This window comes from Oncorhynchus masou, chromosome 28 (assembly GCF_036934945.1).
Source record: "Oncorhynchus masou masou isolate Uvic2021 chromosome 28, UVic_Omas_1.1, whole genome shotgun sequence".
Taxonomy (NCBI): Eukaryota; Metazoa; Chordata; class Actinopteri; order Salmoniformes; family Salmonidae; genus Oncorhynchus; species Oncorhynchus masou.
This window is the reverse complement of record NC_088239.1, coordinates 57,866,541-57,878,562: the sequence shown is the minus strand read 5'-3', so window position 1 is coordinate 57,878,562 and position 12,022 is coordinate 57,866,541. Positions and strand designations below refer to the sequence as shown.

Below are 12,022 nucleotides of genomic sequence, written 5' to 3'. Positions count from 1 at the left end.
CTCATCTGTTTGCCGATGTAGATATCTTTTTTAATGGAAAAGACATTTAGTTTCCAATGGATTTAACTACTCGAAGGGTCTCATACAAGTTACAAAACTTTAGATATATGAGGTATTAAACTGACTCCAGTTTTGAAGAGCACTCAATGACTTGGGAGGTGTATGAAAGCTGGTGTGTGGCCCAGATCAGAGCGGTGTGCTTTTGATCGTCCATTGCTTCTCCGTGGAAGTCTCATCTGTGGTCTAAAGCCTGCAGGTGATCAGGGACTGGGGCTGAAGTTCAATACCTGCTGTTCATATCTATCCCAGTTTTGTTTTTAAAATAAAATAAACTACTACACTTTTTATTCGCCTAGAAAGGACTTCAATGCAAGGTCTTAAAACCAAACGATTCGTTGTGGTTAGAGAGACAAAAAAACATACTAGTCCTGATTGCCGTCGCAGCATCTGGACTCTCTGACACTTGTTGTCTTTCTCCTATTCAGGTTAGGGTATCACTACTTTTCCCAAATCTTGGAGAGTATATGTCACCATTATTCTATAAATCCCCCCTCTTCGACCACGTCCAACTTTGTATCAGCACGGCTGATCCACCCAGTTTGGAGAACAATAGAGGGTTTGATTCCATCTCTCCTGTAAAACTGGGAGCCACTCAGACGGGTGTTTTTATGGTTTATGATAGATGATCCAGAGGATGTTTCCAATAGAGAGAACCTGAGAGATGCCATGCCAATGCTTCTCTCCCCTTGATTACACACACTAAGATGATAGCTGGGAATTGAAGACTCGCCCATCACTGAAATCCTTTGTTGTTACCGCCACATGTGTTTCAGGGAATCCACACACACATTAAAGCAATAAAAGTTTTTTTTTTTTTACTACAGACAAGTCGATGTCAGTCCAACTTTCTCTGCTTTCTGGAGGAAGTTGAGTAAGAGTTAGAAAGAGAGACAGACAGAAAGAGAGAGAGAGAGAGAGATAGCAACAGAGGGAGTGAAAGAGACCGTAGAATCAAGAGATAAATTGACAGAAAGACATTGTCTTCTCATCTGTATCCTGGAAAGCTCTGACACTGAAATGAGTCACACATGCCAAATGCCCTATTCCTGCCACACGCGTGGCCGATGACTAAAGCCGACTTCCACCGCTGCACCTCATCTCTTCTCCTTTATTAAATCCCAACCACCCAAAGCTCTGACTCACTCCCCCAGACTTAGGGGTCAGTGCCAATTATGGCTCCTGTCAAATGTCCTCTCATCCATCCGTTCTTCCCTCCGGTTTCGCCCACTGAGTGTCTAACCTTGTCTGTGAAATAATCACAAAGGGCAGGCCTCCAAAGATCAGCAGAACAACCAGTTAGTTAATGTGGCTGGTCACTGGTAAATCAAATCATTAGTGTCCCTACGGCTTTCTTATAGGATAAACAACTGTCAATAACTAATGTCGGTGGGACCAAAGTGAAATATACTGTAAGGTTGTTGGAACCATAAGTTGATCATGTTTATCATGTGTAATGTATGTAGCCAACAGCGGCCTACCTACCTGTGTAGATCTCTGCCTCTGAGGGGTCCTCCACCCGCTTGTGCTGGATGATGTAATCAGAGACCTTATAGCCAATCAGTGGCTCCACATCCAACCACTCCAGGGCCACCATGGTGCTGGAGGGTTCCAGGTGAGGGGCCAGTCTAAGCCTGAGAGAGAGAGAGAGAGAGAGAGAGAGAGAGAGAGAGAGAGAGGCAAAGAGAGGAGGAGAGGTGGTTCACTTTAATACATTAACAATATGAGAAGTCAACTGACACTTGGGACTAGTTTCCTGGGCACATTAAACTTACACCTGGACTAAAAAGCGTGTTCAATAAAGAATCTCAGTTTAAATATTTTTTTAGTCCAGGACCAGGCTTACTCTGTGTTGGGGAAACCAGCCCTAAGAATAAGTTAATAAAATGTTTAGACCAGATATGGAGAGCAAGTTGGAATTCTCAATGTATCCATTCGACAAATCAAACAAGCAAGTAGGTCCATTAAATTTAATGTGGAAATCCACTGGAGAGCCATTGTATATTCAGTGCATTGTATATCTCTCCAAAAGTTCTGAGGGTTACAATAGCTGGGGTGTATGATGACTCACAATAAAGCTGGGGTAGGAGAACAAGACACAATGTTCTTTCATGGGAGTGAGCACTGGGGGTGTTGGGAACAACTGACACAATTAAAGGTTAGTCTCAGACCTCCAACAGTTCTCCCTAGGGTTGGATAGATATGAGGTAGGCTCTGACTTACACAGGCTTCCTCAGGGGACTGCAGTTGGGAAGGCCGTCTTTACTGAAGGCACTCAGGTCACAGCGACACCAGTTGTCGATGACATCGCCCTTGCCTGTGCACCAGTATGAGCTCATGGTGGCGCTCTTGAACGCCTACGAAAGGTAACAAGTGAGAAAATTGCAATTATTTTCTGTACGTTGCCCTTCTGTGACACTCTGAGTCATCCAGATGTCTGTTCCTACACCTCTACGTGTCCCCCTTCTCCCCCCTACCGACGGTACCCCCCGGCATCGTCACAGTCACACACGGGGGGCTCAAGATTCTTACCTCCACCACAGGAAGAGTCGGGCGGGGATGGTCTGATGATATATGAGTGAGTAAGCTTGGCAATGTACCTGACATGTTCCTGTCTTGTGGTAATTGGGAATGGTGACACATAAAGGTCAGTGTGTGTGTGTGTGTGTGTGTGTGTGTGTGTGTGTGTGTGTGTGTGTGTGTCTGTGAGAGAGATGAGAGAAAACAAAAAAAAGAAAGTAAATGAGACAGAGAGCAAGAGAGACAGAGAGAGAATGTCGTAAGTTTCTGTCTCCAAAGTTTTCAAGTTTCTACCACGGTAAGGGCTAAAAGGCCAAAAAGGTGCATTTCCTCAATCTCAATAATCCGAATCGCCAAGATCATGATCGTATATCAATCCAACTCTTTCCATCTCCAACTAAATTGTGCTGTTTCATCAACAAAATAAAGGGCACCATCATGATTATCCCTGAAGGCCAACCAAATAAAAGAAGGTGACGTCAGTGCTGTGCCAAGCCACGGGCATGTCTAAAGCAGAGTTCAGGGGAGTTCGCAGGCACTTTGGCTCCCCATCCCACCGGCCAATCAATGGAGCACTTAGTTATTTATGTACGGTAATTGGTTGGCAGTGCCGCTCTGCACGGACGGCTAAGAGACGCACGGCACAGACACACCGGAGAACATCCGGAAACATTAACGCTGAGCAACAGGCCCGTCCAATGATAAAGCCAACAAAGCCAAAGGAAGCCTCCCAATAAGATTCTCCGATGTCTTCCTTATTCCCCTAACCCCAACCACCCTATCAACCCACCACCACAAACAAAGAAACATACGCGCACACATGCAAGCATTGACACGCACACAAAAAATGACTCAAGCACACATGCGCAGACACACAGGTAAGTCTTGAATTGCAGTGGCATTAGCATTACTCGACTTTGCAACAATGAAAAACACTTTAAAATGGCAGATACACATCATACATGTGTTTGTTTATATTGAACTGTTTATCAATGATAAAACATAATGCAAGTCCTTCAAACTGCAATACTTCACCTTAAAGTAACTGTCCAGATTTCTATAAAATGAGTGAAATAGTTTTCCTTAAAAAATATATATAGTTAAAAAGCAGCTTTTCTGTTTTGGAATGGTGTGGGTGTACCCAAACAAGAAAATGGTGTGGGCGTACACTGGTCCCCACAGTGACCATACATACATATCTCAATCAGAAGCCATGGATTACAGGCAACATCCGCACTGAGCTAAAGGCTAGAGCTGCCACTTTCATATATACTTCCATTCATTTTTTTATCTGGTACCCGGCTACCTTCAGACCAGTCTTGTGAGGCTTGTGGACATCCTAGAGCAAAATAACCAACATGTACGTGTTCGTGACAGACTCACCTTTCCATTTTAGCATTTATCCCAAACTGTTCGGATGCTACAGACAAAAGTTGGCACTTCAGACGAGTACCGTTATGCTTGTGGGGGGTCAGAGAGCATCGTGTTCGTGTGAGTCTCATCTTTCCATAGAAGGGTCATAATATTTTTGTAGGCCAAACCATTCTTTTTTTTGCAGGCCAAACCAGACATTTTTGTGTGAAGACCGTCTCATGAAGATGTCTCATGGTCAGACAAACACCGCTCTATCTCTGCCACCTTTCACCACAGACGCGGAAGGGCGACGTAGGTTGAAGCAGTTGATTGAGACGCAGCCAATGCAACAACAAAAAAGATATCTAGCTTAAACTGATGAAGGGGATGTTTTTATTATGCTAATTAGATGTATTATGCAACATCTCCCTGACCCAGTCTGTAATACCTACATGTTTCAAGCAGACCACCATAGGTTACCTTGGCGGTCTTGGGCACAGGAACTATCTAAATGACTATCGCCCCGTAGCACTCACATCTGTAGCCATGAAATGCTTTGAAAGGCTGTTCATGACTCACATCAAAACTATCATCCCACCCTGGACCCACTCAAAGTCGCATAACCCTCCCCCCAACAGATTCACAGAGGACGCAATTTCTATTGCACTACACACGGCTCTTTCCGGGACCGAATACCTACCTCTGCAACTGGATCCTGGACTTCCTGACGGGACACCCCCAGGTGGTGAGGGGAGGCAGCAATATATCCGCCATGCTGACCCTCAACACAGGTGCCCCTCAGGGGTGCGTGCTTAGTCCCTTCCTGTACTCCCTGTTTACCCACGACTGTATGGCCGTGCATGACTCCAAAACCTTCATTATGTTTTCTGATGACCTGTGGAAGGCTTGATCACCAATGTCAATGAGACAGCCTATAGGGAAGAGGTCAGAGACCTAGCAGTGTGGTGCCAGGACAACAACATCAGCAAGACAAAGGAGCTGATCATGGACTACAGTAAGCGGAGGGCTGAGCGTGTCCACATCACTAAGGATCTATCATGGTTCAAACACATCAACACAGTTGTGAAGAGGGCACGACAATGACTCTTCCCACTCCGAGGCTGAAAGTATTTGGCATGGACCTCAAATCCTCAAAAGGTTCTACAGCTGCACCATTTAGAACATCTTGACTGTCTGCATCACCACTTGGTATTAACTGCTTGGCATTTGACCGTAAGGTGCTACAGAGAGTAGTGTGTACAGCCCAGTACAAAACTCGGGCAGAGCTCCCTGCCATTCAGGACCTCTATACCAGGCGTTGTCAGAGGAAGGCCCTAAAAATGGTCAAAGATTCCAGCCACCCAAGTCAAATCAAATCAAATGAAAGTTTATTTGTCACGTGTGCCGAATACAACCGGTGAGTGACATGCTTACTTACAGGCTCTAACCAATAGTGCAAAAAATGTATTAGGTGAACAATAGGTGAGTAAAGAAATAAACACAACAGTAAAAAGATAGGCTATATACAGTAGCGAGGCTATAAAAGTAGCGAGGCTACATACAGACACCGGTTAGTCAGGCTGATTGAGGTAGTATGTACATGTAGTTATGGCTAAAGTGACTATGCATATACGATGGACAGAGAGTTGCAATAGCGTAAAAGAGGGGGTGGTGGGTGGCGGAACACAATGCAGATAGCCCAGGTAGTCTGTTCTCTCTGCTAACGCATGGCAAGCAGTACAGATGCACCAAATCTGTAACCAACAGGACCCTGAACAGCTTCTACCCTCAAGCCATAAGAGTGCTAAACAGTTTGTTAAATAGTTAACCAAAAAGCTACCCGGACTTTCTGCATTGACCTTTATTGCACAAACTTTTTTCCCTCATCACATACGCTGCTGCTTCTGTTTACTATCTGCCCCATTATTCCTAGTTACAGTTGAAGTCGGAAGTTTTTTACAATTTAATCCTAGTAAAAATTCCCTGAATGTGAAATGTCAGAATAATAGTAGACAGAATTATTTACTTCAGCTTTTATTTCTTTCATCACATTCCCAGTGGGTCAGAAGTTTACATACACTAAATTAGTATTTGGTAGCATTGTCTTTAAATTGTTTAACTTGGGTCAAACGTTTCGGGTAGCCTTCCACAAGCTTCCCACAATACGTTGGGTGAATTTTGGCCCATTCCTCCTGACAGAGCTGGTGTAACCGAGTCAGGTTTGTAGGCCTGCTTGCTCGCGCACACTTTTTCAGTTCTGCCTACACATTTTCTATAGGATTGAGGTCAAGGCTTTGTGATGGCCACTCCAATACCTTGACTTTGTTGTCCTTAAGCCATTTTGCCACAACTTTGGAAGTATGCTTGGGGTCATTGTCCATTTGGAAGACCCATTTGCAACCAAGCTTCAACTTCCTGACTGATGTCTTTAGATGTTGTTTCAATATATGCACATAATTGTCCTACCTCATGATGCCATCTATTTTGTGATGTGCACCAGTCCCTCCTGCAGCAAAGCACCCCCACAACATGATACTGCCACCCCCATGCTTTACGGTTGGGATGGTGTTCTTTGGCTTGCAAGTCTCCCCCTTTTTCCTCCAAACATGGTCATTATGGCCAAACAGTTTTCTTTTTGTTTCATCAGACCAGAGAACATTTCTCCAAAAAGTACAATCTTTGTCACCATGTGAAGTTGCAAACCGTAGTCTGGCTTTTTTATGGCGGTTTTGCAGCAGTGGCTTCTTCATTTACATTTACATTTAAGTCATTTAGCAGACGCTCTTATCCAGAGCGACTTACAAATTCTTCCTTGCTGAGCAGCCTTTCAGGTTATGTTGATATAGGACATGATTTACTGTGGATATAGATACTTGTATACCTGTTTCCTCCAGCATCTTCACAGGGTCCTTTGCTGTTGTTCTGGGTTTGATATGCACTTTTCACACCAAAGTACGTTCATCTCTAGGAGACAGAACACATATCCTTCCTGAGTGGTATGATGGCTGCGTAGTCCCATGGTGTTTATACTTGCATACTATTGTTTGTACAGATGAATTTGGTATCTTCAGGCGTTTGTAAATTGCTCCCAAGCATGAACCAGACTTGTGGAGGTCCCCCCAAACAATTCTAAGGTCTTGGCTGATTTATTTTAATTTTCCCATGATGTCAAGCAAAGAGGCACTGAGTTTGAAGGTAGGCCATGAAATAAATCCACAGGTGCACCTCCAATCGACTCAAATGATGTCAATTAGCCTATCAGAAGCTCCTAACGCCATGACATCATTTTCTGTAATTTTCTGTTGTGTTTAAAGGCACAGTCAACTTTGTGTATGTAAACTTCTGACCCACTGGAATTGTGATACAGTGAAAGAATCTGTCTGTAAACAATTATTGGAAAAATTACTTGAGTCATGTACAAAGTAGATGTCCTAACCGACTTGCCAAAACTATAGTTTGTTAACAAGAAATTCATGGAGTGGTTGAAAAACAAGTATTAATGACACCAATCTAAGTGTATGTAAAAATCCGACTTCAACTGTATATTACCTCGTAACCCTGTACATTGACTTGGTACTGGTACCCCATATATATATATATAAGTTATCACTACTCATTGTGTATTTATTACTACCTTTAATATTACGTTTTACTTCTCTCCCTGCATTGTTGGGAAGGGCCCATAACTAAGCATTTCAGTGTTTGTCCATACCTGTTGTTTATGAAGCATATGACAAATACATTTTTTGAGAATGGTTAAAATAAATTTAAGTCAAAAGCTACCATATTAGTTGATTTGAAATGGGAAGATGTACCCAAATAAACTTAAATAAATTAAATAATTATAGATAAATGAACATATTTCTCCCCAAAATGTCATGGCCCAATGCTATCACAATTTAAGAACTACCCACATAAACACAAGCAGACTGATTCCCACATGTGGTCATTCTCTTTCACTGCAGAAGCGCCAGAGATGATTTGTGATGTGAATTTCAGTATTTGAGATGGAGATCGAGATGAAACCAGCTCAGGCCATATAGAGGCAGACACTGAGAATGGAATGCCTCCAGAAGCCGATGTTGGCATCCCACGAAACTACGGTAACATAGTTAGCTCTAAAAAAGCCCATGGAAACTGAGTTCCTCAGCCTCACTCACTTAGTGCTGTGGATCCAGCTCTGGACAGTGCAGCAGCAAAACAGACTGTGCAGCAAGAGATAAAGAGAGAGGAAAAAATAATGACTGAAGCAGAACGAAAGAAAGAAAAGGAGAGGAAACGGAATAAAAAAAACAGAGCCAGAGAAAAACTGAGAAAGGAGAAGACGGTGTGTATTCTTTTAGTGTAATGGAAGGGAGATAGGATCAACAGGCCTCCAGCAGTCAGTCAGTCAGGTCTTTCCCCTTATTTACTCTCCAACACAACCCCCTCCAAATGAGCTAGCAGAATGAACCCATATTAAGGGGGAGCCCACTAGGCCCTAACCAACACTGCCATCCACAGCAACCATATAATAACTTTCCTGAGAGTGTCAGACAAGGTTCGAGAAATTAAATGGGGATGAAAGTGATTGCATTTCTTGAGATAATGAGATCCCCCGCCAACCACGTGGCTGATTGTTGGCTGAGAGAGAGAGAGAGAGAGAGAGAGATGACCTCCTCTACAGTCCTCTACAGTCCGCACCTCAGTCAATGGGAACCAGGCCATCGGCAAACACAACAGGAAGCCTTTGGGGAGCACATGCATGCAAACTCATAGACAAACATGAGAAATTATCTCAAATGCTGTGGGAGGATGGGCGGAGACCCCAGCTCTGGCCGGCCTTGCTTGACTGCACAGCTGCACTCACAACTGAAACATAGGCAAACCGATTACGGCCCTGTGTTAACGTTTCAAAGAGTAATGCAATCCAGTCTCAACTGGGTAAACAGGGGGGAATCTAATTGTGGCTCGGAAGGGGTAGGAGAGGTAACACCAACCAAAAAACAACAACAGAATGGACAGGAGCCTTTTGGGATAAATGCGAAGTGTTAATATGTTAAGCATGTTTAGAATATAACAAAATATGTGACACACACACACACAGGAAAATCCCTCCACTTGACCGGGCACAATTCTGCATGCAGCCAAAACACGGGGCGGAACTACATCCTGTTACATCCAAGATGGCGTAGCAGTGGGGATGTCTGTTTTGATTGTCTTTTCCCATCCCTTGAATACATTATATAATTTTCTTCGTATATATTTGTATTATTATTATTATTTTTAAAATCGAATTTTCCATCTACGGACTGAACATACTCCTGCAACCTGTCTCACACAATGTGGTATGGATCTGATATTTTTACACTTTTGAACCGGAATCCCCTTCAGGAGCTAGCCAGCTAACTAGCTACTAGCTAGTAGTCAGTTAGTCACTGCTAGCGGTCATCACGGTTAACCTAGACTGCCAGCCTCAGCCCAGGCAACTCTTGCCAGCCTACACAGCGCGATATCTACACAGAACATATTGGACTGCTTTTCTCTATCACATCTCTGGATTCCTACCGCAAGCTCTAAACCTTTACTCCGGATCATTCGAGTGGCTACTCCTGTCTAACGTCTCTGTCCCGAAGCAAGCACCAGTTAGCCTGGAGGAAGCCTCAAGCTAGGCCCTTCTCCCAGCTAGTCGAAGAATTCCATCAGATAATTCCTGTGCTTCAATACATCCTCTGTCAATTGGCTGGGACCTTTTGCTGCCGACACGGAGACCCGCCGATCCATCATGACTGGTCTGCCGACGTAACCGTCCGAGGGGGTTTCAACAGGTTCTCCCGTTGCAACGTTCCCCTGAGGCCCATCTGCTAGCCTGCTGCTAGCCCCGACCTGCTAGCTGTCTGAGTCGCCGTGCCTCCAGCACGCCTAGCTACTCACTGGACCCTATGATCACTCGGCTACACATGCCTCTCCCTAACGTCAATATACCTTGTCTATTGCTCTTTTGGTTAGTCATTTTTGTATTATTTCACTGTAGAGCCTCCAGCCCTGCTCAATATACCTTAGCTAGCCCTTATGTTCCAACCCCCACACATGCGGTGACGGTGCCTGGCTTAAATGGCGACCCCTAGAGACAAAACATCTCTTATCGTCACTCAATGCCTAGGCTTACCTCCACTGTACTCACATCCTACCATACCCTTGTCTGTACATTATGCCTTCAATCTATTCTTCCGCTCCCAGAAACTTTCTCCTTTTACTCTCTGTTCCGAAATCAATAGATGATCAGTTCTTTTAACCTTTAGCCGTTCTCTTATCCTACTCCTCCTCTGTTCCTCTGGTGATGTAGAGATTAACCCTGCAGCCCCCAGCATCACTCCCATTCCCCAGGCACTCTCATTTCTTGACTTATGTAACCGTAAAAGCCTTGGTTTCATGCATATTAACATTAGATTCCCCCGCCCTAAGTTTGTTTTATTCACTTTTATGTACACTCCGCCAACCCGGATGTTCTAGCCATGTCTGAATCCTGGCTCAGGAAGGCCACCAAAAATCCTGAAATTTCCATCCCTAACTATAACATTTTATGAAAAGATAGAACTGCCAAAGGGGGCGAAGTTGCAATCTACTGCAAAGATAGCCTGCAGAGTTCTGTCATACTATCCAGGTCTGTGCCCAAATAATTCAAGCTTTTACTTTTAAAAATACACCTATCCAGAAACAAGTCTCTCACCGTTGCCGCTTGTTATAGACCCCCCGGCCCCCAGTTGTGCCCTGGACACCATATGTGAATTGATCGCTCCCCCTATCTTCAGAGATCGTACTGTTAGGTGACCTAAACTTGGACATGCTTAACACCCCGGCCGTCCAACAATCTAAGCTAGATGCCCTCAATCTCACACAAATCATCAAGAAACCTACCAGGTACAACCCTAAATCTGTAACCATGGGCACCCTTTTAGATATCTTTAGATATCTTCCTGACCAACCTGCCCTCTAAATACACCTCTGCAGTCTTCAACCAGGATCTCTCCGATCACTGCCTCATTGCTTGCGTGCGTACTGGGTCCGCAGTCAAACGACCACCCCTCATCACTGTCAAATGCTCCCTAAAACACTTCAGTGAGCAGGTTTTTCTAATCGACCTGGCCCGGGTATCCTGGAAGGATTCTGACCTCATCCATCCCATCAGTAGAGGATACCTGGTTGCTCTTGAAAAGTGCTTTCCTCTCCATCTTAAATAAGCATGCCCCGTTAAAAAAAATGTAGAACTAAGAACATATACAGCTTTGGTTCACCCCAGAAAAACATCCTGTGCCATTCTGCATTAGAATCTAATAGCCCCTGTGATATGCAACTTTTCAGGGAAGTCAGGAACAAATACACTCAGTCAGTTAGGAAAGCTAAGGCTAGCTTTTTCAAACTGAAATTTGCTTCCTGTAGCATTAATTCCAAAAGAATTTGGGACACTGTAAAGTCCATGGAGAATAAGAGCTCCTCCTCCCAGCTGCCCACTGCACTGAGGATAGGTAACACTGTCACCACCAATAAATTTACAATAATCGATCATTTTAATAAGCATTTTTCCATGGCTGGCCATGCTTTCCACTTGGCTACCCCTACCCTGACCAACATCTCAGCACCCCCTGCAACAATCCAAAATTTAATCAAGAATCGGCTTCCAATTTTGCAACAAAACCTCCTTCACTCATGTCGCCAAACATACCCTTGTAAAACTGACTATCCTACCGATCCTTGACTTCAGCGATGTCATTTACAAAATAGCCCCCAACACTCTACTCAGCAAACTGGATGTAGTCTATCACAGTGCCATGCGTTTTATCACCATAGCCCCATATACTACCCACCACTGCGAACTGTATGCTCTCGTTGGCTGGCCCTCATTACATATCCATCGCCAAACCTACTGGCTCAGGTCATCTATAAATCTTTGCTAGGTAAAGCCTCGCCTTATCTCAGCTCACTGGCCACCATAGCAACACCCACCCGTAGCACATGTTACAGCAAGTATAATGCACTAATCATACCCAAAACTAACACTTCCTTTGGCCGCCTTTCCTTCCAGTTCTCTGCTGCCAATGACTGGAACGAATTG

General features: G+C 44.2%; 1 protein-coding gene across 1 annotated transcript in view; it reads right to left on the bottom strand.

The window, feature by feature from the left end:
- The window catches only part of LOC135517965 (astrotactin-2-like), a 569,522-nt gene that overhangs the window by 207,297 nt on the left and 350,203 nt on the right, over window positions 1–12,022 (bottom strand). The window contains exons 18-19 of the mRNA XM_064942708.1: window positions 2,281–2,414; window positions 1,543–1,691 (exon numbers count right to left, since the gene is read on the bottom strand). Coding sequence (XP_064798780.1) covers window positions 1,543–1,691; window positions 2,281–2,414 — 283 coding nt within the window. The remainder of the gene's footprint in view (window positions 1–1,542; window positions 1,692–2,280; window positions 2,415–12,022) is intronic.